The 26,186-nt window shown below is 50.2% G+C and overlaps 1 protein-coding gene across 2 annotated transcripts; it reads right to left on the minus strand.

Annotated features, from left to right (window-relative positions):
• On the minus strand, positions 1–26,186 carry RBP1 (retinol binding protein 1). 2 transcript variants are annotated; one of them, XM_047783421.1, is made up of 4 exons: positions 25,938–26,186; positions 25,310–25,488; positions 2,831–2,932; positions 1–228 (listed from the first exon to the last, which is right to left on the minus strand). In XM_047783421.1, the coding sequence occupies exons 1-4, from the start codon at positions 26,008–26,010 to the stop codon at positions 175–177; spliced, it is 408 nt and encodes a 135-aa protein (XP_047639377.1). In that variant the 5' UTR covers positions 26,011–26,186; the 3' UTR covers positions 1–174. The 2 variants fall into 2 exon arrangements, with proteins under 2 accessions (XP_047639377.1, XP_047639387.1); XM_047783431.1 differs by lacking the exon at positions 25,938–26,186 and adding an exon at positions 25,598–25,883.

The raw sequence follows: 26,186 nt of genomic DNA on the forward strand, positions 1-26,186 counted from the left end.
TTGAGCAGAGACCACTTTTATTAGGATGGCTTTGTTTGAAGAAAAGGGCAAGCGACAGATTCTGCTAACAGAGAGGGGTGGCTGGACATCTCTGCCCCATGCTGTGCAGAGAGGGGGGACCCTGGCCCCTTCATCCATGTCACTCATTCCTTGAGACTGAGGTCTGCTCAGGCTTCAGTTCACCTTTTTGAACACTTGCTTGCAGACCACGCCCTGCACTCTCATCTCCTGAAACAAAACCAGATTCTTGTCATTGGCCGAAGTGAGGTCACATGTGGTGCTCAGTGCATCCAGGGGCTGGAGCTCTGAAATACTCTGTGGCTGCTACTTTCCCCCAGGAGTTGGTCTGAACTCACCAATTCCTTGGACAGTCGGTCTGAACTCACCAATTCCTTGGAGAGTCGGTTGAACCGGAGCAGTGCACACCAGGCCCTGCAATGCACTGTGGACAGAGCTGGCTGGGAGACAGATGTGGCTCTGAGCTGAACAACAGCACCCGCTGCATCCTCTCTCCCATCACCCTTAAGAAGCCAAGAGGCTTCAAGAATGTCAGGGCTGAGCCCAGGTCAGAGTCAAAGCCAGACACAAGCTCAACTACCAAAGCGTTCAGTGGGTCACCACAGACAAGGGGTGCAAACCAGCATGGTGGATCCAAGCTTCCACTGCATATTGGAGTTACCTGGGGAGTTTGTAAAATGCCTGGCTCGCCAGCTAGACCACTTACATCAGTATCTCAGCAGGTGGAGTCCCAGAATTGTTATTATTAAAAGCACCCAGGTAGTACTAAAATGCAACAGGGCAGCCCCTGCTGAGTGTTGCCAATGAGAATGACAGCACACAGCTGCCACGTCGTCCAAGTTTTTTTTTTGTTGTTTTTTTTTTTTCCATGAAGGAGGCTGGATATTTATATGACATCTCCTAATTTTTAAACTGTTGGCTAAAGAAGTTTGAAGACCATGGATGGCCAAATAAAAGAGGCCTGTGGCTCTCACTTTGCAACCTCTGGCAAAAAGCCACAGAACTGCTGAGCCTAGGGCTGCTGGAGAGCACAGGATCTACTCTCATTGCTGTGCAGCTGAGGAAACAGAGGCCCATGAAGGAGACTGGCTCAAGGTTAGGCAATGCAGCCCGGGCTCCATGTCAGCCTAAGTTGCCTACGAATAGGATGCCCTTGTGCCTCTTCTCAATGTTCACACGTCCTGAAGCTCTTGCAGACCCTGACCTTGGCAGAAGCCCTATGTGGTAGGATGGTATTTTGCAGCTGAGGTTGAGGGAAGGAAGGCAGCTCCGACCCAAAGAACCCAGCGAGTCAGAATAGAACCCAGGTTGCCTGGACCAGGTTCCCTTCTCAGAAGGAAGGTAGCCGGGAGTTCCAAGGGGGCAGAAGGAGTGATGAAAGGTCTCAGCGCTGGGAGCATGTGCTATTTTAGCGCTCCCGGGACTAAGTCCCCTTCTCTGAATTTGGGAGTGCTTTTCCCAGACAATGGATGGAGTAGAAATGGGTGAGGTCCCGAGCTGGAGGACAGGGTGAGTGGGTTGGACACCTGTGTCGAGAGAGGCTTCTCCTCCCTCAACCTAGATCGCTGAGATTGAGAGCAGAGAAGGGAGGAGGGCCCCGGCCATACCAGAAGCCATTTTTGGCCTAAGCCATTTTGTGATCTAAGCCTGGCCACCCTACTTGCTCTTGAACGAGTCTCAGTAACTAATAATCTTAAGGGAAGTGAAGGAATGCAGAAACCGAAGAAAAGAACTCAAGAAACAACAGTACAGGGATAAAATAGAGCCCTGGTTCTTCCTTAAGGGACATACATAATATATCTTTGAGTTCTGCTGGACCCAAGGTCCCTAAACAGGTGGAAGATGGAATGATGATGTTGACATTTTCTGACCCTTGTGACTTCAACCAAAGGCTTGGGCTTTGTCACAATACTATGCTGAATTCTCTGATCAAGCCCCTTCATGAATATGCATGAGCCCTTAGCTTAAAACTTCCCCAGTTTGGCTGTTTTCGGAAACTCCCCCAATGTTCTCCTTGTTGCAAGTAATAAATACTTCCTTCTTTTGCTCTTTGGCTTGGCTGTATCTTTTGGTTCAATAGCAACCAAGAGGCAAACCTGTTTGGGGGTAGCAAGATCATGTCTTGAAGCTTAGAGAACTCACCCTGGTTCTGGCTTACTACAAATTGGCATGGTAAATAGAGACAGCATTTGGAAACACATTTTAGTTCTGCCATTCTCTCTCTCTCTCTTTTTTTTTTTTTTGTCTTTCGTCTTTTTTTAGGACCGTACCCACAGAGTATGGAGGTTCCCAGGCTAGGGATCTAATTGGAGCTGTAGCTGCTGGTCTACGCCACAGCCAACGCCAGATCCCAGCAGTGTCTGTGACCTACACCACAGCTCACAACAATGCTGGATCCTTAACCCACTGAGCGAGGCCAGGGATCGAACCCGCAACCTCATGGTTCCTAGTCAGATTCGTTTCCACTGTGCCACGATGGGAACTCCCAGTTATGCCATTTTCTAGCTGTGTTACTTGGATGTGAGCCTCTGTGTCATCTCCAAAATAAGAACCATAGTGGTACCTGGCCCATAGGGCTGCTGAGACAATGGAAAGAGATATGGAATGTCAAGGGCTTAGCTCCACATCTGATGCTTAATGGATGCACCTCTTCCCTCTGATTGGACTAATGGGTCAGCCTAGACATTGAAAACACAATGCTCAGTTTTTAAAATCGCTCAAGCATCTTCTCCAGGGCCTTGGAAGAGAACCTTCAGAGCAGAACCAAGGCCCAGCTTGGCTTACCCCACCCACCCCCACCCCAGGAACCTACCAGGTGCAGCTCGTCACCTTCAATCCACTGGGTCCAGCCACGTCCCTCCTTCTCACCCTTCTGCACACACTCGAGCTTGTCCCCATCCCAGCTCACTGTGGTCTGCCAAGCACAAAAAACACAGTTGTCAGTCTGGAGCCAGCAGCCCCAACCTTGAGAATCTATGGTGTACTCCAGTCAATTTCATTATAGAAAATTTGCAGCCTCATGCTCCTTGTCCATCACGTGCTCTTATTAAAGCATGTAAATCAGTTTTCAAATTTATAAAAACCTTCATAAATTTCATTTAAATGTGTAATCAGGAGAGAAAAGTCACTGGGGTAGGGCTGTCAGTGCAAGTGCAGAGAATGGGGCTGGGAAGGGAGGAGCACACACTGGGTGTTGGGGGGTGTTCGGGCGGCTGGCTTGCATCTCAGTGGTCATCCCCAGGCACTCATTCATTCATTCACTTTCCTACCTCCCTTCCTCCCTCCCTCCCCCCCTCCCTCCCTTCCTTTCTAGTCTTTGCAAGGTCTTGGGACACCAAAAAGACCCCTCTCTTTGCCTCAAAGAGCTTTTCACTGCCTGAGAATGACCTTAGATATAAGTCACCAGCTTTAGGTACAAAGAACGACTCTCCCAGGCACTCTGTGCTGACTCGGAACCCTCACGACTGTCCCTTTGGAGTGTGGGTTGGCATCTCTGTTCTACAGATCAGACTAAGGGACTTGCCAAGTTCACCCAGGTGTCAATGGCAGAGCCAGGTCAGAACATGGGTCTGTGGGTCTCTGAAGTCCCCCTCCCCACTGGACTACCCTGTCTCTCTAGGCACCTGACATCACCAGGGTCACAGAGTAAAGGCTGCAGGAGCCCAAGTGAGAGTCAGGAAAAGGTAGGCTCTGGGAGGAGGAGGCACCAGACCTGGGCCTTGAAGGGCAAGCGATCAGAACAGAAGCAAAGAAAAGCAGATGCTGAGGGAGAGGGGTTCCAGGTGGACCACCATAAGACAAAGGCACTGAGGTGGGACAGCATAAGGCATGCTGAGCGAGCTCCTCAGGTGGGTTCCAGACTCCAGGGTACCACAGGGGAAACAGAATGCTCTCAGTCTGCACTTGCGGTCTGGCCACCATCCCTTCCCCACCTTGGAGCCCTCACATCTTCCCTGAGCCCAGTAAGCCCTGCCAAGTATAGACAGAGAGCAGGGAGAGGCCCAGCCAGTGCACATGGGCCTACTCAGAAACGCAGGGCTCCAGGTGCTGGAATTTAGATGGGAGATGGCCCAGGGGCTCATGGTCTAGACTGGGACACATGTGCAGCGGACATCTCCCCACATCTGCCGCTACCCACCTCCCCTCCACATGGAGCAGTTCTGTAACCAAGGAGGGCCCTGCAGGGCTTCTCGGCACACAAGCCTTTCTGTGTACTCCATTTCTTGTTTATTTTATTTTATTTTATTTTGTCTTTTTAGGGACACACCCACAGCATATGAAGGTTCCCAGGCTAGGGATCCAGTTGGAGCTACAGCTGCCCGCCTACACCACAGCCATAGCAAAGCAGGATCTGAGTGGTGTCTGCAACCTACACCACAGCTCACGGCAACATGATCCTTAACCCACTGAGCTACTCCAGGGATCAAAAAAAAAAGGATACATGTATGTGTAACTTGGTCCCCATGCTGTACAGTGGAAAAACAAAAACAAAAACAAAAAACCTGCATCATCATGTATACTAGCCGGGTTCCTTAACCACTGAGCCACGACGGGAACTCCCATTTCTTTTTTTTTAGGGCATAAACTTCAGACTCCATGACCCTCCCTGAGTTGCAAAGGGCAGTTGCTAATAAGGGAAGGTCGGGGATGCAGAGATCTGGGAGGAGCAGTCAAGAGACAATAGTGCAGCCTTGGGGCAGGGTCCTGGTTCCTCCTCAAGGAATACACGTAATAATATCTTTGAGCCTTTCTGCAGAACTAAAACCTCCAGCAAATGCAAGAGGTTTGCTGGAGGTTCTGCTGATGGAGCATTCTTCATTCTGGGAAGAAGGACCACCAGAACCAGTCCTGGAGCCACTAAACACCAGCTTTGAAATACAACAGACAAAGAAAGCTTGCCTCTACCCTGATCCTTATCTGGGGCCCTATTTTCCATTCCCCAAACTATAAAACCACCTCCTAATCTCTCCCAAGGGGGGCACAGTCTTTAAGGCGTTAGCCTGCTATTGCCCCCTTTGCCTGGCAAAGCAATGAAGCCATCTTTTTCTCCTTCACCCAAAACTCTGTCTCTGTGTTTCTATTCAGCAATGGCAGAGAGAGGCCAGGTTGCAGCAACAGTTCCACATGAGCCCTGCCTCCCTCTGTAGAGATTAGAACCCCATCTGCCCATCACTGTGTGGCTCTGAGCAAGTTCACTCCTTCTCTGGACCCCTGGCATTCCCATCTGTCATATGAGGGGTCAGAGGCCATGAATTCAGGAGGCCTCAGCTTTACAGAGGTAAGGTTCTAGGATTCTTGTGTTCCTGCCAAGCTCAGCTGAGAGGACAGTCAGCAACAGCCTGATAGGACTCAGGAGAGAAGGAGGGGGCTGGGAAATGTGTGTGCGGAGGACCACTCCCTACAGGAGGGCTACCTCCTCCCTGCCTCCCCAACTCCCAGTCACCAGCCAACGCTTGATACTCTCCATCGCCCTCTACTGCTGGGATGAAGCCTGCCATGAGAGATGTGCTCGAGGCGGCGACAGGTGGAGCCAGTGTTCCGCTAGCTTTGCACAGGAATCAATCTGCCCTCCCAGAACCGGAACCAGAAGGACACAGGAGACTGAGGAGTGGGGGTGGCTCCTCTCACTAGTCTGGAGGTCACTCGGGGTACACGCCCAGCCCCAAGCCAGAAGGAAGTTCCCATCTCCAAGTTGGAGCAGAATGAAATTAAAGGTGGATGAGGTGGGTCACAGGTAAAGACCGCTGATGACCTTAAGCCACAGACCAGATGCCCATTCACTGGGCGCCTTGTTCACATCCAGTCTATGAAGTGAAGTGGGTACTGAAAAATCAGACTGTCCTCCAATTTCTTTTATTTTATTTTATTTTTTTTTTTGCTTTTTAGGGCCGCACCCGTGGCATATGGGCATGCAGAGGTTCCCAGGCTAGGGATCTAATGGGAGCTATAGCTGCTGTCCTACACCACAGCCACAGCAAGGCTAGATCTTAGCCGCATCTGTGACCTACACCACAGCTCATGGCAATGCTAGATCCTAACCCACTGAGTGAGGCCAGGGATCGAACCTGCGTCCTCATGGATACTAGATAGATTCATTTCCACTGAGCCATGAGGGGAACTCCCAGTCCTTCAATTTCTAGGAGCTCATAAGAGTACTTGGCTTCCTCATCAGCTGAGTTTGTCTTCATGTGTTTATTCGGAAGGCTACCCAGCATACACAGCCCAGGCACCAGACTCAGAGGCCAAGAGAGAATCACTGGTTCTCAGTTACCATATATACATCTCGGTCTCTCTGGAAATATGAGTTGATGAGCATATTCATACCCTCTGTCCTGGAAAATGCGAGAAATGCTCAAAATAGATCATAGTAGTAAAAAGAATACCTGTAATCTTGCTTCTTCAGAGATAATTATTCTAACATTTTAGTGTATTTCTGTCCAGCCTTTCCATCTATCGATATACATATAAATGTATGTGTATGGTGTATTTTTTTTTAATTAGAATTGTATCATTTATAATGGTATAGTTACATCATTTATATGGTTTTGTACTGTAGTTTTCTCATTTAATAAAAGCAATTTTCCACTTAAATATTCTCCATAAGCATTATTTCAGTTGTTATATGGTTGGTATTCAGGAAATAACTACATAATTCATGGGGCCCAACATAAAATGAAAATGAGGTGCTCCTTTTTAAAAAATGATTTAAGAATTTAAAGACAGTGACAGCAGAGCATTAAACCAAGCGAGGGGCCTTTCTGGGTGCAAGAGCCTGTGGGACTGCACTGGTCACAAGACCATGAAGCCAGTCCTGTAGTATTTTATTGTACATACATACAATTAGTTAGCCCATTACATATTCTTGAACATTTCGTTTATTTCTGTGCTGTTATAAATGAGACTTCCTTGCTTTGAACACAATGTTTCTTTAGACTCAGTTTCCAGAGGAAGACTGTTGCGTGAAAGAATGGACATATTTTTAAGGCTTTTGATATCGCCACCTTGATCTCCAGAAGGCTCACACCTGCTTACCTTCCAACATCAATGTCAGAGAAGGAGCACGCAAGAGATGCTCATTAATGGTAAAACAGGCTTTGCTCCTGTGCTAACATGTTACCTTTTCCACATCATGTGACATCTTTACACCGGGACCATTTGGATAGAGATAATACAAATACCCTGCCAAAAGAATGCTGGATGGCACAATTTCAGGCATCAGGTTAGATCAAGGGATTCTGGGAGTGGAAGGCTTTTTCAGTGTGGAGAACTCTTTCTTAGATCCCTACAAATGAGACCCTTAAGGAGAAGAACTCTTAACACACAAATGCTATGTCAGTTTCCAGAGGAGGCACTTTCTCAGCCCTGAGTTCCTATTGACCCTTGAACCAGGATGAATTGGACAGAAAAGAGACTATTCTTGTCTATACTGGATACGAGGCTGAGGGTGGGAGTGGGGGTGAGCTCAGAGAGGTTAACTGACTTTCTCAGTATCACCCAGCTAATGAGGAAAAGAATTTGGACTGGAATCTGGGCCTTGCATGACTCAGTGGCCCCATGTCTCCCAGCCCAGGGCAAGGCACCCAGCATATGTCTGGTAAGTTTAGGGGAGTGCTGCAGAGAAAACCTAGGCATTATATTAAGACTTTGAGGGGCCTCCAGGAGGAACAGCCTTTAGTTCAGCCCAACCATTGCTGGATGTGGGTGCTGGGAGCCAGCGATGGGTCCTGAAGCTTCTGCCCTAGGAGATCACCATAGAGAAGGGCAGACAGAGAAGGGCCAGGCAGTTACCGCCACAGTGGCAGGTGCTGGGGTTGGGAGGACACAGGAGCTGTAGTGCTCAGGAGGGTCCTCATTCTCATAGGAAACAGCTAGTTTTCTTAAGGGGGATGGCATTGCAAACAGAGTGAATAAGGAGAAGCAGACCAGTGCTGATGGAGGCAGAGGGAATGAGGCTGGGGGCAGACAGGGCACAGATCCAGACTATCACAGGAACCATGGCCTTGAGCAAGTTTTCAATGCCTCCCAGTGCTGCCTGTGCCTTCACGCAGCTCTGTGGCTCCAATCTGCTGGGCAGAACACTCACCAGTGGGCCAGGGAATTCTGTCCTCTGGGTTAAAGAGGTGAGAAGCTCAGATGTTATTTACACTGCGCTCCTGATGCCTGACCCCTCCTACCCCCATCATGTTGACCCAGTATTGTCAGCACAGAACAAGTTCCTTGGAGACAGCACACTTGGGCCCTTTGTCCCTAGCTGTGCAGAATGACCTTGGGCAATGACTTACCCCTCAGAGCCTCCGTGCCCTTGACTGCAGAAGAAGGATCCATGGTACCTATTGTGGCAGACCGTTCCATGGGGCTCCCAGTGGATCACACGACATTCATGCCCTTGTGAAGCCCCCTCCCACACTGTGTGACTTGCTTTGGCCAATGGGACAGACCCAAGTACAACACAAGCAGGACTTTCAAAAGCACTTGTGTGCTGAGGGATCATCCTCTCAAGACCCTCCCCTCTTGGAACTGAGCTGCTGTGCTTTAAGGAAGTCCAGGCTATTCTGCTGGAGCGAAAGGCCACAAGAGAAGCCCCAGAGGATGAGAAACAGAAGTCACTGCCAGAGAACTGAGGTACCCCAACTGAGCCTTCAGCTGAGCGCAGTCATGTGGCGCCCTGAACACCCAATCAATCAACAGAATCATGAGAGTAAATGGTGGTTGTTTTAATGTGTTACATTTTGGGGTGGCTGGTTAACTGGCTTTGGATAACTGCAAGACCTACTTTACCAGCTTATGCTGAGGATGAGAGAAAATACACATAAAAGGCATGGGGCTGGCATATGAGGCCCTAGGTAACAGCAATCAGGATGTCCAGAGCATAGATAATGATGGGGTTTGTTTGCTGAAGTTGAGTGATAACTAAAGACTTAAAAAAAAATGTTGAGAGTTCCTGTTGTGGCACAGTGGTTAACGAATCCGACTAGGAACCATGAGGTTGCGGGTTTGATCCCTGCCCTTGCTCAATGGGTTAATGACCCGGCGTTGCCGTGAGCTGTGGTGTAGGTCGCAGATGTGGCTCGGATCCCGCGTTGCTGTGGCTCTGCCGTGGGCCGGTGGCTACAGCTCCGATTCGACCCCTAGCCTGGGAACTTCCACATGTCGCGGGAGCGGCCCAAGAAATGGCAAAAAGACAAAAAAAAAAAATGTTTGAGGCCTGTGAAGAAGTGATGGATGTGCCAGTCACTGTGGCTAAATGTTTCAGAAGCTCCTTCCCTTCCAGGAGACCTGCATCCAAGAGGAGCCCCTGCAGAGGCTGCCTGCTGAGCCAGGTGCCCAGGAGCCCTTCAAGGTCTGCTTCCCCTAAAATTTAATTAGTCTTTGTTTAGGCAGAAGATCTGGTTGAGACTCCCCACCGACAGCTCTGACGGCTCTGAAAACGCAATTTAGTTCTCCCACTTTGCTCTTCCATGTTAACATTTGGTGGGCATGGATTTTTCTTTTTTTCCTTCTTTTTTATTTTTTTAAATATAATTTTTTTTTTTTTGGCTTTTTTAGGGCCACATCCACGGCGTATGGAAGTTCCCAGGCTAGGCTCCGAATCGGAGCTACAGCTGCTGGCCTACACCACAGCTACAGCAACATGGGATTTGAGCTGCGTCTGTGACCTACACCACAGCTCATGGCAACACCAGATCCTTAACCCACTGAATGAGGCCAGGGATCAAACCTGCATCCTCATGGATACTAGTCAGATTCGTTAACCACTGAGCCACAATGGGAATCCCTTAAATATAAATTTAAATAAACCTCCTGGGGCACATGGAGGTTCCCGGGCTAGGGGTCTTAATCGGAGCTACTACGTATGCCACAGCCACGGCAACGCCAGATCTGAGCCACATCTGCAACCTATGCCACAACCACAGCAATGCCAGATCCTCAGCCCACATCCTCAGGGACACTGTCAGGTTCTTAACCCGCTGAGTCACAATGGGAACTCGGGATTTCTTTTTAAGCTGTTTCCTGTGGGAATAAACCAGCTGTTTCCTAGAGGATCAGATTTGATCTCATAACAGAAAAGGGGGAGTCATGGAGGAGGATGATCACCTACAAACAAATGGGAGGAAAGAAGAAGGAATGTTGGGAGGGGACGAGGTAGCGAACAGTGGTCACTTGTTTTCTCGCGACATAAAACACAGCTTCTGATAATAACCTTCCCAGGAACCAAAGCCTCATTCTGGGACCTCCCCCTGCAGTGAGCAGCCAGCCACCCTCACCAGACCGGGCGCAGTGAAGCCTGGGACAAAGCTCCGCTTGCCCTGTGAATGCAGATCTGAAAGGGCCTTCGAGAGGTCATTTAATTTAGTTTCCCAGCTTGGACACTCGGCACTGCTTAATCCATTTAATCAGGGCCAAGTGAGGGAATTTCAGGCAAGAGGATGCTTCTGATGCTTCTCAAGTGACACGGTAAGGCAGCTGCCAGAAAGGGCTGAGGCAGGCGTGGAACAGGCCACAAGGATAGGCAGTGCTGTCCCCACCCCCATCCCCACCCCGCCCAGGGGCTCTGGGAATCCACCTCAGAAATGAAGCCCAGACAAACCCAAGCACAAGGGGAAGGTATGGCCACCTTCAACGCCCCTCTGACAGTAATTCTCACACCACATAGACCATCTGAAGTCTGCAAACTGGGGCCCAGGGCAGCTGGATGCGAAGCCAAGCCAGGCTAACTTCTCTGCTGAAAACGAACAACTCCAACACCTTGGCTTTGTCAGCAGCTTTCCCAGAAACACATGCACCAAAAGATGAAGACTGTCACTTCAGACTGTCACTTCAAAAGCCATTATCCAGCTCTCCTGACCACTCAGAAACCCCAGCTGGCATTGGGGTGACACCGAAAACTCAGCTCCCACAGGCAGCCCAGGGGAGCTGGTTCCCAGGAAGCCTCAAGGCCCCTCACCTTGGAGGAGTGACCTATACTAGGAGTGACAGACCATTCCCACTAAATGGACCCATCTCTTGGCCATGACCTGGCATGAACCACAAACAGGGGATTCAACTTGGCTGTCAGGAATCTGTGATGTTCCCTAAAGCTCCCACATGCCCGAAACATCCAAGTCCACAAGCAGAGCCAGGGAAGATGGATCAGTGATTCCCCCCTCTCCCTTGCCCCGCACTCACCCACCCAGCTCTGGGAGGCCCTCTGCTTGAAGAGCCACCCCCGCAGGGCTGGAACTGCACCTTATTGTTGCGGTGGGTCCAGAGCCAGGTCATAAGAGAGGAGGTCTTGTCCATGGTGGTCCTGCCTGCAGAAGGCAGGGCCAGGACTGATCCAGCTCTGACTCCAAAGCCTGTCTGTGTTCTTTAAATTTAAGGGGGAAATGGAAAAACCAGACAGGGACTAGACACTTTCTACACGTGATGTGAATTGCTAAAAGATACAAACCAGCCATTCCTCCTCAAGCTTGATGTTAAAGTGTGCTTTGCCCTTTGAGGGTTTCTGGGAGAAGAAGGTTCTTGGCCTCTGGTGTCTCTTTCATAAATGAGTGGATGGGAAGGAAGAGCAGGGAAGGTAACTGAGAACCTGCCAAGTGCCAGGTGAGATGCTGGGAGCTTTCCACTGCATTTCACTTCACTTTCAAGCATTAGAGTTGATCAAAATTAGGTTCTAAATTATACAACCTGCTCAGGCCACCTCAGGGTTCAGGGCTGAGCCATCACCTGAACTCAGTTCTTTCTGGCTGTGTTCACAAGCTGCCCTGCCTGGGAGGCCAGGCTGAGGGAGCGAGGGTTTGTTTTTTTTCTCATTCATTTCCAGGGGAGCTGGCAATGACCTAAAAGCAGCACATTCAGGGAAAAAGCTGATTCACTCGAAAAGCAGATTAAAACTAGATTAAGAAGGCCTTAAAACATGAGCGAGTAATTAGACACACAAAAGCTGTTAACAGCAACAGCTACAGACCAGTGAGGCCACAAGCAGGCCTTTGTAGGCACAGGCGAATGGGATTCCAATACCGTGAAGAAGAGAACAGCAAATGATAAGACGATTCTTAACACAAACAAAATGATAAAATGTTCAGACCGAGCCTGACCGAGTCATTTTTTCAATTCCTTAAACATTCCAGGAAATGCCCAGGAGTAATTGTGAAACAACAAACCACCAGAATGCACAAGGCCCCATAGGGCCAAATATCCAGATGGGGAAAGGGCGAGGCTGGAGAAGGTTGAAGGGCTCCTGTGGACCTGGGCTCAGTTGGTCTAGGGGCCCAGCACCATGTTTGCCCTAAGGTTGGGCTGGACCAAGGCTCTGCCATGGGGCAGCTCCGCCTGGAGAGAAGGCAGTCTTGAAAACCGGCATCCACGCCGCCTGCGTATTGTGTGGTGGAAACTTCCTAGAGGAAGTAATAGCATCACTGTCATTATCACCGTCCCCAACATCACCTTAATGTCATGTATTGAACACCCACTATGTGCTGGGCAGGGTGTTAAAGCATGGGTCATATCAAGATGATTCCTTAAACCTCCTGGAGCAGTTACACTTCTCCCCAGTTTACAGATGTGGAGACTGAGGCTTTAAAGTCACCCAGCCATAAAGTGGAGAGATGAGAGCTGACCCCAGGGTCCAGGCTCTGTCTACTGGACTCTGCAGTTCCCTGATCTAAGTGGACTCTTGTATGAGCAGTAAGATTTTGCAGCATGGTTCCACATAAGGAAACATTTGGTAAATGTGAGTTCCACACCTGCACACCAGCCTCAAGCACTGGAAATAGAGGCAGGTAAGGTGAGGACTCTGCTCTCAAGAGCTCACAGACTATCAGAGAAAAAGACAGGCAGACAGAGAATTCCAGCAGAATGGCGAGTGCTGGGTAGATGCAGGTGACGGTAATTATGGAAGTGGGAAGACATCTCATCAGCCTCTGACGTGGGGACAGAGGTCCATCAGGGAAGGCTTCCTGGAGGAGGCAATGCTGAAATCGACACCAAGAAATATCATGAGAGTTAGGTTAAGAAGTAGAAATAGGAAAAGAGGAATGAGGGAATCCCAGGCAGAGGAAACAGCCTCCACAGATACAGGGAGGTCAGGGGCTACATGCGTGAGGCTTCTAAATGGGCCTTGCCTGGCTGGACTCTCAGGGTGTGATACTCCCTGTGGAACGTGAAAGAATTTGCCAGCATCTCTTCTTCCTCACTTTGCATCTATGTGGTTCCAACCAGCCAAACATGGTATGATGGAAAATCCAGGCCTTTTTTTTTTTTTTTGGCCACCCCACAGCATATGGAATTCCCAGGCCAGGTGTCAGATGGGAGCTGGCTGCGGTTGCCATCCATTCCCTTGACCCACTGTGCTGGGGTGGGGATCAACTGGGCAGTCTGGTGCTATAGAGAGGCTGCCAATCCCACTGTAGCACAGCGGGAACTCCTTCTTCTTTTTTTAAAAAATCTAGTTTCTTCTTCTTTTTCTGGCCATGCTCATGGAAGGCATAAAGTTCCCAGGCCAGGGATCGAACCTATAACTGCAGCAAGTGATAATGCCAGATCCTTAACTCGTTGAGCCACCAGGGAACTTCCCATGAGCTATTCTTTAATGGCAAGTGGATCTTGAAGCCATATGATCAATGACTGGCACTCACACAGTTTGAGGTTCTGCTGTTTTTACTGAACACTCATTGGACAAGCATGCTTGGCCCACTGTGCTGGGCGCTAGAGATTCAAAGGTGTGCATCCCACCATCTAGAATCTCAAATGCACTGACGAGCATCACAGGGTCCCTAGAAGCAGCACCAAGAGAGAGGGACAGTGAGGCAAAGGAGAGGTTGAGGGGGGACCGGGAGTCAGGACAAGGTCAATGGAGCAGTCAAGCCTGGGCTGGTTTTGGCCAGTAAGTAATTATCCTCCCAGGGAGAGGAGGCAGGGGACTTATCCCAGGGAAGTGGGCAGAGGGCGTGGCAAGTGAAGACATCTCCAAAAGGAGGGATGGGGCCAGGCATAGGGTGTGAGGGAGGGGTGGGGCTGGGGAGGCAGGTGCCACTACGTCCTGAGGTCCTGAATGCCATCTGGTCTTTGCTGGTCAGCTCTGAGGAGCCTCTGTGGGTTTTGAGCTGGGGAGTAGGATGCTCAGCTTCCCTTGTTAGAATGTGAAGGATGGTAGAAGGGAGATCGATACAAAGATACTGGAGTAATGAAATTCTCCATGGAGAGCGCTGAGCCTGGCACATAGTAAGCACAAGAGACATTAACTGTTACTATCATTACAGGCGAGAGATACTCAGAAGGTGGAGAGAGGGGAGAGAGATACAAAAAGCAGAATCTATATAACTTGTGGGCTGATTGCCCGTAAATACTTTCCATTTATCTTCACAGTGATCACTTTCATAGCTATGTAGTGGTCTGTGGAATTAAAAATCCACAGTCACTCTAATGGCCTGTGGTTTTGGGGCATTTAGGGACCCAGCTGGAGGCAGCCTGTTCTATAAACAAATCACACAAAGCTGGGAGTCAGAGAGATCTGAAGTTGGATCCATGGGTAACCAGGAGTGGGAACCTGGCTGGACCTCGGGTCCCTGTCTGTAAAGTTGGATGGTCGCCCCTCTGCCCTACAGGATGCTTGGAGGGTGGAATACTTAGTGCAAAGCACCAGGGCGGGGCCTGCCACATCAGAGCCTTCAGAGGGGGGCTCCGCCTATGTAGTCACTGGTCACTGAGGATTATTACCACACAGCTCCAGCAGATAGCTCTGTACAAATACATACAGCTTTTCATCTTTTGAATGATTCTCCCAGAATATAATCCCATAAGTGGGATCTCTGAGTCAAAGAGTAAGATGATTTTTCTGACTCATTGCACACTGTCAGTTGGGATTTCCACCATCCCACCCCGCCCTTAGTTTCTGAGTGCAGGGCCACTGCTGCTTTTGCAAAGATGGGCTTTGCAGACTGGGTTCTGCACCAGCCCTAACTGCCTGCTTTTCAGGCTCATCTTGTTTACATAATTCTTCCCCAGAATATTCCTAGGCTGTAGGGGCCCTCCAGTCAGGAGAGAAGGAAGGGAGGAAGGGGGAGGGGGAGGAAGGAAAGATGGAAGAAATGAAGGGAAGGATGAGAGAGAGGGAAGAAAAAAAGGGAGACTTATTACTGTCTTTGTCTAAAGACAGCCAGCATTCTAAGGTATTTGCATACTAAAGGAAACATGGAGAAAAGTCATTGGATATTTAACAAAAATAAATGTGCTCTAATGGTGGAACATCAGGCAGCAGGGGCAGGTGACCAGGGCTCCTCTTTGAGGACAAGGGTATTGGGTGTGTGGGGTGGGGTGTGTATGCGCCCATGCATGCTCTAGCACAACTCAGTTTATACAACAGAGGCAGCTACAAAATGCTTCCCAGGAAAGAAGTCATTGTGAATCAGGCAGAGTCTTGTCCAAAGAGTTTACAGTCAACTCCAAGTCAAACAGGAATAAATCCCTGAGTCCATGTGAAACCTGAACAGTAGGACCCAGGCTGCAGGTGCTGGTTTCTAGGGGGGACTTATGTGGAGAAAGGGGACCCTAATGGGAGTCACCTTTACAGCCTCTGGGTGCCTAGAGGAGAGGGGGTCTCCTGGTTGCAGGTCCTGTGCAGCCCAGCCAGGGGTCTGGGTTCACGATGAGAGCCTGGCAATCCTTAGACTGGGAAGATAAACCAGTGAAAAGGAGGCGCCTGTGCTGAGCTCACAACCACAGTGTGATTTAGCTGCTGTTCAGACCCATCTATCTGGGACTTCTGGAAATGAGTGTGGGTTGAAAGCGAAGTGCTGGTCCACTCCCAACACTCTCAGGCCAACCTTTTCACCTTCAACCCACATGCCAGCCTCCCGTGTAGGGCCTGCCTTGGGTGGCAAGAGGCCTAGGGTGGTGGAGTTCCAGCCCTGCCTGTAGAGGCCCAGCTCCAGGCACTACACAACCTCTCCCACCCCCAAGAGAATCCCTGTGGGCTCTCTGCTACTCAAGATTAGTCAGAAACAGGAGCCCAGCCCTGACAGATCTTCAAGCTTCAGCCAGAAAATAATGTTCCAACTCCTACTGCACACTCACTATATGCCAGGCACTGTGGTCATGGCATGCACAGAGCACATGGAACTTTTTTTTTTCTTCCATTTTTAGGGTTGCAACTGCAGCATGTGGAGGTTCCCAGGCTAGGAGTCAAATTGGAGCCATAGCTGCAGCCTATGCCACAGCCACAGCAATGCCAGATCTGAGCAGCATCTGTGACTTATGCCACGGCTTGAGGCAAAGCCGGATCCTTAATCCACTGAGCAAGGCCAGGGATTGAACCCCCATCCTCACAAAGACAACATCAGGTCCTTAACCTGCTGAGCCACATGGAACTTTTTTTTTTGGTCTTTTTGTTATTTCTTGGGCTGCTCCCGCAGCATATGGAGGTTCCCAGGCTAGGGGTTGAATCGGAGCTGTAGCCACCGGCCTACGCCAGAGCCACAGCAACACAGGATCCGAGCCTCATCTGCAACCCACACCACAGCTCACGGCAACGCCGGATCGTTAACCCACAGAGCAAGGGCAGGGATCGAACCTGCAACCTCACGGTTCCTAGTCGGATTCGTTAACCACTGCGCCACGATGGGAACTCCCACATGGAACTTTTTATCTTCCACCCTACATGTTCTTCTAGAAACTTGCCATGTCCCCAGTGAAATGTGGAATCCATGTCCTCTCCCCTGGGGAAGATGGGTGGGCCTTTACAACTGTTTCAACCAACACAGTATGGAAAAACTCTTACTATACGGCTTCAGAGGCTAAGTAGATTGTAAGAATGTCACACAGGGCTGCCTTATTCTCTTGGCCCTCTGATTCTTGGAACACAGCTGCCATGTTGTGAGGAAGCTCAAGCAGCCAGCAGAGAGCAAGTGTGAATGAGCCACCTGGAAAGTGGGCCCTCTACTGCCTCCTGGATGTGGCAAGCAGCGGGGGCAAGCCATCCTCTTTGAGCCCTGCCCAAACTGCAGATTTGTGAAGAAAATAAATAGCTGTTATCGTTTTGGAGCACTAACTTTTGGAGTGGTTTGTTGCAAAGCAATAGAAATATGAAGAAATTCATTACTGGTCCACTTTTAATTTTCACAACAATTCCAGCAGTGGTGCTACCTCTGGCTCCTTTTTACAAATGAGGATACTGAGGCCCAGAAGGATAGAGTCACTTCCCTAAGAAAACACAGCTGGAAGGTGGACCCAGGAGTCAAATCCAGGTCCATCCTCAAAGCCAAGTCTCTGAATTGCTCTGGGGTATCTCATACTTGTCCAGCTGCACGTACTACTGGTATCACTTACTTGGACCCTCAGGTGCAAATCATCATGGGCTTCTGCAAGTTTGGTGTCCCCAGGCAAACTCCATCCACAGGGACTGGACTGCATCTCTCCACTCTAATTTATCCACCATAACTGGGCACCTTAACCCAGCACAGCCTTATTACACTAAGTCATGATAAGAATATCACAAAAACCTGGGCATCGACCAGCCCACTTCCTCATTTCTCTTAATAGTTACCACAAGAGTGGTCTTTGATCCCACAGCATCGGTATCATCCAGGAACTTGTTAGAAAAACAAGGTCATGATCCCCACTCCAGACCTTCTGAACCAGAAACTCTGGATGGGACAAGTTCAAGTTTGAGCACTACTGCTCTAAATACTCAGATGGTTCTGAACCTATGAGCTATGGCCTTTGAATGTCTTAGGATGTTTTTCAATATGAATGACAGGAAACCCATTCAACTAGCTTAAGGGGAAAAGAAGGGACGGTACTGGCAGGTTTGAGTACACAAGAAAAGTCTTGGAATGGCCTTAAGTGTCAGAAGTTCCAGCAATCCTCCAAAGCTATAGTTTTCTCTTCCTGTCTCTCTCTCTCCCTCATTTCTGTTTCTCTGCTGGCCTCACCTTATTTTTTCCTTCTGTTGGATTCCTGCATGCAACCATGGAAGGTGACAGGAAATGCAGGACTGGCCCAGTGCAGGTCACATGCACAATCATAGGACAGGCAGTCGGACACTATCGTGGACTTGGTTTAAGGGGCTCATTCCAGGAGAGACAACTGGGATTTGCAGCTTCACCAGAACCCACAAGACAAGTAGGGGTCATTTCTTCCAAAAAAGGAGGTACTTCTTTGGTTGGAGGATAAGTAATGTCAGGAAAACAAACAGCTATAACTCCTGCAGTAAACATCTGGCCAAGTGACTAGGCTTCAACCCCAGCCTAGGGTATCAGAAGGGCCTCGCCCCCTTGTTGTACACACTGTTGTGGCTTCACAGGGCCCCATCTCCTGTGCTATTGCCATGGTCCTCAGAATTTGCTGTGAGCCAGGCGGAATAGCCATCGTGATGCCCATTTTGCAGCTGTGAAAACAGAGGCAGCATGTCTAGTCATTAAGGTCATTTTGTCAACTAAGTAACAGCGGAGGACTCAAAACCGGATGTCTGACTCCGACACCAGCACTCCTTCTCCACAGCCCCAGCCCAGTCCACCTGTCTGTACTTACCTCCTGGTTGCAAGGAGGCTAGAAATAAGGAATTGAGGGGCTGGCCCTCAGCAGAGCTCCAGGGGAGTCCTTGTTACAGAGCTCTATAAATAGACTAGTTAGAATCTACCATCCACTGGCTGAGTGACCTTGGGCTAAAAAGCTTCCTCACCTCGGAGCCTCAGATTCCCATCTGTAAAATGGGCATAAAGATATTTACCAAACAGCCTTTGTTGTGGGAACCAAAACAGAAAAAATGCTAAAATCATCTGGGTCAGCACGGCACTCAGTAAGGATTTAGTACATGTTATTCCACTTTGTTCCTGCCTGACAAAAAAACAAAACCTAACAAGTAAGGGTGATTCTTGAAAGCTACTTTGTGAATTTTATTTGGGTTGCTTTAATTCTTTTTGTAATCCTCAAAAGCATGTTGCTGACACCGATTTCAAAGGGCAAAGAACTTGAGCTAAGACATGAAAGAGACTCCGTGTTTCCTTCCTGGAAAGGACCCAGCCAAATGCTGGGGGCCTGATCTGGGCAGGGGCAGCTCTCAGAAGGCTCCTAAATCCAATGGCATTCTCAGCGCTGCAGCCCAGGGAGTTCATTCTGCCATTGGTGCTGTGCTTTTTAAAATAAGAACCAAAAAAAAAAAAAAAAATCTCTTTAATGAATCAAGATAGGATTAGAATGCAGGCAAGAGTTTAAACCAAAGCATTAACAGAAGATTAGTAGATTTCATGTATCACCATATATGCTTAGGTAGATGAATGGATGGAAGTTAAGTCAGGGATGGAAGGGAAGGAAACGTTTAAATGTGAATATGGAAAGATGCCTAAGAAACATCATCCAGTGAGAAAGCAATGGGCAAAGAAGAACATTTCTTTTCTTTCTTTTTCTTTCTCTCCCCTCCCTCCCTTCCTTCCTCTTGCTCTCTCTCCCACTCTCCCTGCTCCCTCTCTTCCTCTCTTCTTGTCTCTTTTGCCTTTAGATATTGACCAATTACCCGATCCACAGCTACACGGCCAGATGGATGGCTTCTGTATTTGAGGAAGATTTCTGGGCACACCCACCAGAAACAGTACCAGTGCCAATGTCTGGGGAGTGGGAACGAAGCTGAGTGGGGGAAGGGGTCCTTTCCTTTTCAGTCCACTTTCTCCTGTGCCATTTGAATTCTTTTTTTCCTCTTTTACAATAAAAACAAAGGAAGAAACAGAGGGCTGAGGGCTGGAAGCAAAAGGCAGGCTCTGCAGCAGGGGTCATCCTGAGTTCAAGGATATGAAAGGAGGGGCCTCCGCCTGGGAGGAGGTGCCAGCTTGCTGAGTGAACAAAGCCGCCTCTCCCAGGGAAAACCTGACCTGGTGTCCATAGTGGGATGACAAACGGCCCTCCTGCCACCACCAGGCGGGGCCAGGCTCCCAGCTGGGGCTTGTCTTTCTCCCACAAAAGCTGCTGGTGCTGGAGGAGCTGAGAACCAGGAAGCAGCATATTCCTCACGCAGGGGGGCTCCCTGGCCCAGGCGTGGGGAGCACTATTTGAAGTTAGGGAGTGCCTCCCGTTTTGAAGGTCCCCCACTCTGCCAAAGCCTACATCTGCGAGATTCAATAAATAATACAGGCTTCAAACTGGGCCTGAGATTTCATCTGAGTGGATACAGGCGTGCAGGAGGCAGGGGAGAAAAGCTGACCTCTGTCTTTACACATTTCCACCTGAATGACAGCCCTAAAGGCTTGCGTTCATGTAAAGATCTGAATAGAATCTGAATAGAAGAGACTGGAAATGTGAGTGATCCCAGCCTACACAGACCTGAGTCCCTCTACACTGCAGCTTGGGCAGAGGCCGCAGAGCCGTTTCCAATGGTTTTGGGTATCGACTGCAATGTCCACAGGGGTCCAACAATGGATGAAAACAGTCAGCGGTCCGTGGCCTTCTACACTGACTGTACTGTTTTCCACTTTTTACAGCGACACAGGCACAGAGAGGTTTCTTGTTCTCCAAAGCGGCGGTTCTCAAGGCTTAGCTGCACCGGAACCACCCAGCGCACTTATTGAAACCCAATTGCGGGCCCTGGCCCCAGAGTTTCTGATCCAGGGGTCTGGCTGGAGAATTTGTGTTTCTGATAAGTTTTCTCACATTGCAGCTGTTGGTCTCAGCTTGGGGACCACTGCTCTAATGGACCCACAGTGTGAACAATGATATACGGCTGTCTGAGTCTTGATTTCAGGTAACAGGTGGGGTGAGGACCAGGGTAAAATGAAGAGCATCACATCTAAAGGGAGTAGCTGGGGACAGTGTGCTGGGGATCCACATGGCGCAGGAATAAACGGGCACCCAGAGTTTCCAGGAGCCTTGGGGTGAGAATGGCCAGAAACACGAATTTTTCTATGAAATCTTACAGTCTTTGGCAGTCATTGGCAAGGGGCTCTGAAATTTTTCAAACATTGTGCAAGCCAAACAAAACACATCTGCAGGCCGGATTTCATCCTCTGGCTGCTGTTCTAGAAGATAGATAAGGTTCCCATGGAAAGAGGCAGGAGCAGAGCTCTCTGAGCCTCTGTGACCTTTGCAGAGGGTGGCAGCCTGATCATGCCTCTCCTAGAAGGGGTCCTCAGGGCCACATCTAGGCTCCCCACTGGGTCCTCAGCAATGCCCTTCCCCCCAGCCACACTGTCCTCCAGCCACAATAAGTCTTTGCAGGCGGTTCTCCTCTGAAACCTCTCCCAGCCTGGCCTCTTCTGACCTCTGGGCCTTTGGGCATGTGGTTCCCTCTCCACATCTGCCCTAATTCTTACTTGTCCTTCAGGTCCGCCCTCAGCTGTCACCTTCTCCTGGGAATCTTCCCTGACCACTGCCCGACCCCGTCCCCCAGGCCTGTGCTCCTGCTGTGTTTCCATCCCTACCCTGAGCTGTAAGGGCCTGAAGATATATCTGTCTCCTCTCCTGGCCTGGGGGCTCCAGCAGGCCTTGCTGCCTCTGTGTTGCCAGACTGACCCCAGGGCCTGGTTGAGATAGGTCTGAAATGGCACCTACTAAGTGTTCCCGGTCCTGGCCTTCCTCTTGTCCCTTTTCTGTTTGCCTAGCAACTTCCTGCCTATCCTTCCAGCCATTACTCCGACTCCATTTCCCGTGGGAACTGGCTCTGACTTCCCAGACCCGGGGGGTCCTTCTCTGTCTGTCCTTCCCTGGTCAGCCCACCATCACAGTATGATGGGCTGCTCTGGTCTCCTCCCCTACAACTGTGAACTCCACAAGGGCAGGAATCTCATATGATTCATCTCAGGAACACAAGGGCTGCAAAGACAGTGGGCACAAAATGCTTGGAGGACCGAGAAAGGAGTGAACAGAACAGGTAAGAAGTGAGGTCCTTGGAATGCGCTGGGAAGAACGTGTTAGGATGGGACCAAGCTGATGCTGAGGACAACTGACTTCCTCTGGCCACTGCTCCCAGCTGATGGGTGCAGGGTACATGGAGCAGAAGGGGCAGTGGCGCATTCTCTTTGGCAACCACCTTGATCCCTGGTGGGGCCTACGGCCCTCGGCCAGTGTGGCCTCTTGCAGGCAGCTCCCTTCCGTTGACAAGCACCAGGCTAGATGGTTGCTATCATTCTACTGTCCTACACCTTCCCCTAGCTGTGCTTGATCCTGTGGCGCCCCCTCCAGCTAGGCAGCCTGAGACGGGCTTATCTGCAGTGCAGGGGCCAAGGCAAGGCCAGAGCAGAGGGGCCATCCACACCCTCCAACAAGCAACAGCAAGGAAAGTGCATGCCGTCCACTTGCGATGGGGCCACCCTGAGTCCTGGGACAGCAAAGGTGACTGTGAGTCCTTGTCCAATGTCGAGTTTGCCCAGCTGCTGGGCTCCCTGATCTGTTCACAAACCACTGTCCTAATGCCTAAGGGCTGAGAAAAGAGGGTGGCCACGAGTGCCTTCCTTGGCCTTCAAACCCCTCCCTCCCACCCCTTTTCTGTTACAAATAAATGCCCAAATCACTGCTTCCAGAACACTTCTCGGATCCCCTCCCCCACATGCCTTCACCACGACAGATCACACTGTGTTCTGTGTGTGTGTGTCTGTCTGTCTGTCTCCACCACAAAGACTGTGAATTCCTGGACATCACCGATTGTGACATGTTCTGCTGGGTCCCTGTGCCTGGTATGGTGACCAGCCTGTGGGGAACATGGCCGGTATGGCCCAGGAGTTAACAGCAAGGACTCTGGTGCTGACAGACTGCATTCAAGTCCTCCCTCTGCCATTTAACCTCCAGGGTCACATAATAAGAAATCTTGCCTTGGTTTTCTTATCTGTAAAATGGGCCAACACCAGTGTAGTGAAGATTAAGTGAATTAAAATAAAACGTGAACAGTACTTGGTGCCTAATAAGCACATGACAATACAAGCAGACCTTGGTTTATTGTGCTTTGCAGAGAATGTGTTTTTCATAAATTGAAGTTTTGTGGCAACTCTGCGTCCAGCAAGTCTGTTGGTGTCATTTGCTCACTTTGAGTCTCTATGTCACATGCAGGTAATTCTCACAACATTTCAAATGTTTTCTTTCCTTTTCCTTTTTTTTTTTTTTTTTTTTGCTTTTTTGAGCCACACCTGTGGCATATGGAGGTTCCCAGGCTAGAGGTCAAATTGGACCTACAGCTGCCAGCCTACATCACCGCCACAGCAACGCAGGATCCTTAACCCACTGAGCGAGGCCAGGGATCAAACCTGAATCCTCATGGGTACTAGTCTGGTTCATAACCTACTGAGCCACAATGGGAACTCCCAAACTTTTTCATTATCACTGTGTTGTTATGGTGATCTGCAATCAGTGATCTTTGCCATTACTATTGCAAAAAGATTATAACTTGCCAAAGGCTCAGGCGATGGTTAGCACTTTTCAGCTACAGAGCAGTTTGTAATGACGGTATATACACTGTTTCTTACACAGCATACTATTACACATTTAATAGACCACAGTAAAGTGTAAACATAAGTTTGATATGCACTGGGAAACAGAAACCTTCATGGGCCTTGCTTTATTGCGATGTTTGTTTCATTGCGGTGGTCTGGGCAAACCTGCAAGATCTCCGAGGTCTGCCTGTATTAAGAACTACTATGAGGTAATCAATAAATGTTTCACACACCAATGGATGAAGGCGGGAATGAAAGAGCAGCGATAATTAGCCATGTAAGTAGAAGGCAGTGCATTCCAGAGGTTGCAGGGACCCAAAATAAACAGAAATGTTTACTGTGCCCTGGAGGTACCTCAAGAGTGGGCTGAGGACCAGGATTGTTCTAACATGCAGTTCTAGGCAGCAAGCCAGGGACCAGACCTTGGGCAGTGGTCCGGCAGGCAGGGCTCCCACCTCACGAACCAAGGCAGACCCTGGCTGAAGGTCTCCTTTCCCAGTGTGAGTCGCTCTGAGGATTGAGGCCTTGGGCCTTTTAAAGGCATAACCTGACCTGTCCCTACAACAACAATGGTTTCTCCCACCAGTGGCCTCTTCAAGGATCCTCCCTGCTGGCCAGGCCACCCCCTCTTCCACCACGGTTCCAAGCACAGGCTCAGACACTGATCTTCTTCAGATGAATCAACAAGGGCTTGGGGTGACTCATCCCAGCCTGGGGCTCCTTTTTCCCAGACACTGGCACTCCTTCAACCACAGCCCTAAGGAACCCCAGTCACCCAGTTTCTGCAGAGGCTACCTGCAGAAGAGCCTGGCCCAGACAGCAAATGCAGGCCTCAAAGTCCAGCCTCTGGAATCTCTTCCCCTCTGGGAGCCTCAGTCATTGCAAAATATGGGGTTACTAATCCCCTCCCTCACTGGGCTGCCGTATAAAACAGCTGGCATAGTGCAGGACATGGAACAGACCCTCAGTAAATGGGCGGTGGGGGGGAGAATCGCTTCAGTGAGCAGGGAGGCTTCCTGGGGGTGGATATGAGCTGGCTCTGGACCCAAGACTGAAAGGCAGACGGGGAGCACCCTGACCTCCCAGCGACCCGAGGATGTTGACGGAGGCCTAGGGCTGACCTTCCGGAGGCTGCTGTGGCCACGCTAATTGGGGTCTTTGGGTCACCAGCTTCCCACCCTTGGGAATCAGAGGCCCACTCCCCTCCCTCACCGCTGCTTCCTCTGGCCTGGGCTGTAGCGGCATTGACCTACTGAGAAGGTGTTGGCTGCGAAGTTCAAAGGAAGCTCAGGAGGCAGGGGAGGATAGGGTGGGGAAGGCAATGGCCAGGAGCCAAACCCCAGATTGGGGGATGAGCGAGGGCAGGCAGGTCAGAGGGCAGAGACTGTGCACAGTGCCCCCTGCTTCCTAGCGTGCTAGTCACGGAGGATGTTTACACTTCAAAAGGGTTGTCTGTGTTCCTTCTTGCTATTCTCCCTTCTCTCCTTCCTCCCCCAGCCCACAAAACAGCCAGAGAAGAACAGAGTCAATAGATTTGCCTGCCCCTCCAGCCAGCCCCTCCCTAGCTATGCTACTCTGGGCATGTAGCTTCATCTCTTTGAGACTGTTTCTTCATCTGTAAAATGGGTGTAGTCAGACGTCTGTCAAAGGGTGTTGTGAAGATTAGATGAAGTCAAGAGTACAAAGCACCCGGCTCAATGCCAGGACAGAGCAGAGCGGCAACAAACCATAGCTTTCATAACTGTTGCAATCTGGTTAGGACCCAGGTGCTGCCTACCTTGGGGGCTGGGAGTGTTAAGATCTCCTGTCCAGTCCCCAAGGGTCCTTGCTCCCCTCTCTGATGAACTAGTCCTGCCTGCGGACAGGACCCCTGGGCAGCAGATGCCCGGGTGTATGCAAAGCCTCACCATGCACTTGCGGTCGTCTATGCCGGTCAGATCCTCCTCAAACTCCTTTCCAACCTCGAAGTCCATGATGTAGTTCCTAAAAGTGCTCAGCGTGCGGATGATCATGTGGTTGCCGTCCTGCACGATCTCTTTGTCTGGCTTCAGCAAGTTGGCAATTTTGCGCAAGGCCACATTGACATCTGCAGAGGGTGCCGGGGTAGAAAGAGGCAGCGAGTTGGCCAGAAAATTCAGAGAACTGTTGCCAAGGGAGCTGGACCCCAGGAACGCCCCCCATCCCCCCAAAAATACCCATTGGGGTTCCCTGCTCCCTTAGCGCTGTCTCTCCGCTGGTCTGTCTGTGCCTTTTCCTTTTCTTTTTTTTCCCCAAGAAAGTTTTCTGCTTTTATGCTAACACTTTGAAAACAAAAATGAGCAAACCAAGCCCATTAGCTTTCCTAATGAAATCATCCATGTCTGATAGAGCCAACTATCAGACACTGACCACAATGAACCCTAGCAACCCAATTCGCAGCCCGCGGACCCCCTGCCCCAGACGCCCTCTCTGCACCGCTGTGCTCAGACAGCGGCTGGACAGCAGGCTCGGGAAGGCGCTGGGCTGCCCGGGCCAAGCGCGGCGGGCGGCGCTTACCCAGCGCACGCAGATACTCCTCGAAATTCTCGTTGGCCAGCATCTTCCAGTACCCGGTAAAGTCGACCGGCATTTCTGGGGGCAACCGGGGCCGGATGGGGACTGAGCGAGCAGGAGCAGCTCTCGGCTGGCGGTGCGATCCGGGTAGTGGGCGGCCCGGAAATGTGCGCCCTCCGGGCAGGGGGCTCGTGGGGCGGCGACAGCAGGATTCCGAGGGCTCACAAAGCCGGCGGAAGGATCCACCGTAGT

This window comes from Phacochoerus africanus, chromosome 1 (assembly GCF_016906955.1).
Source record: "Phacochoerus africanus isolate WHEZ1 chromosome 1, ROS_Pafr_v1, whole genome shotgun sequence".
In the NCBI taxonomy this organism is placed as follows: domain Eukaryota; kingdom Metazoa; phylum Chordata; class Mammalia; order Artiodactyla; family Suidae; genus Phacochoerus; species Phacochoerus africanus.

What these genes read in the sequence shown, in the direction of transcription:
- RBP1 (XM_047783421.1), bottom strand. Translation starts at nt 26,010, where the DNA reads ATGCCGGTCGACTTTACCGGGTACTGGAAGATGCTGGCCAACGAGAAT. An exon ending in TAGACGACCGCAAGTGCATG is followed by an intron (nt 2,933 to 25,309) that starts GTGAGGCTTTGC and finishes TGTGCTTGGCAG; the next exon opens with ACCACAGTGAGCTGGGATGG. An exon ending in AAGGTGACGAGCTGCACCTG is followed by an intron (nt 229 to 2,830) that starts GTAGGTTCCTGG and finishes GTTTTGTTTCAG; the next exon opens with GAGATGAGAGTGCAGGGCGT.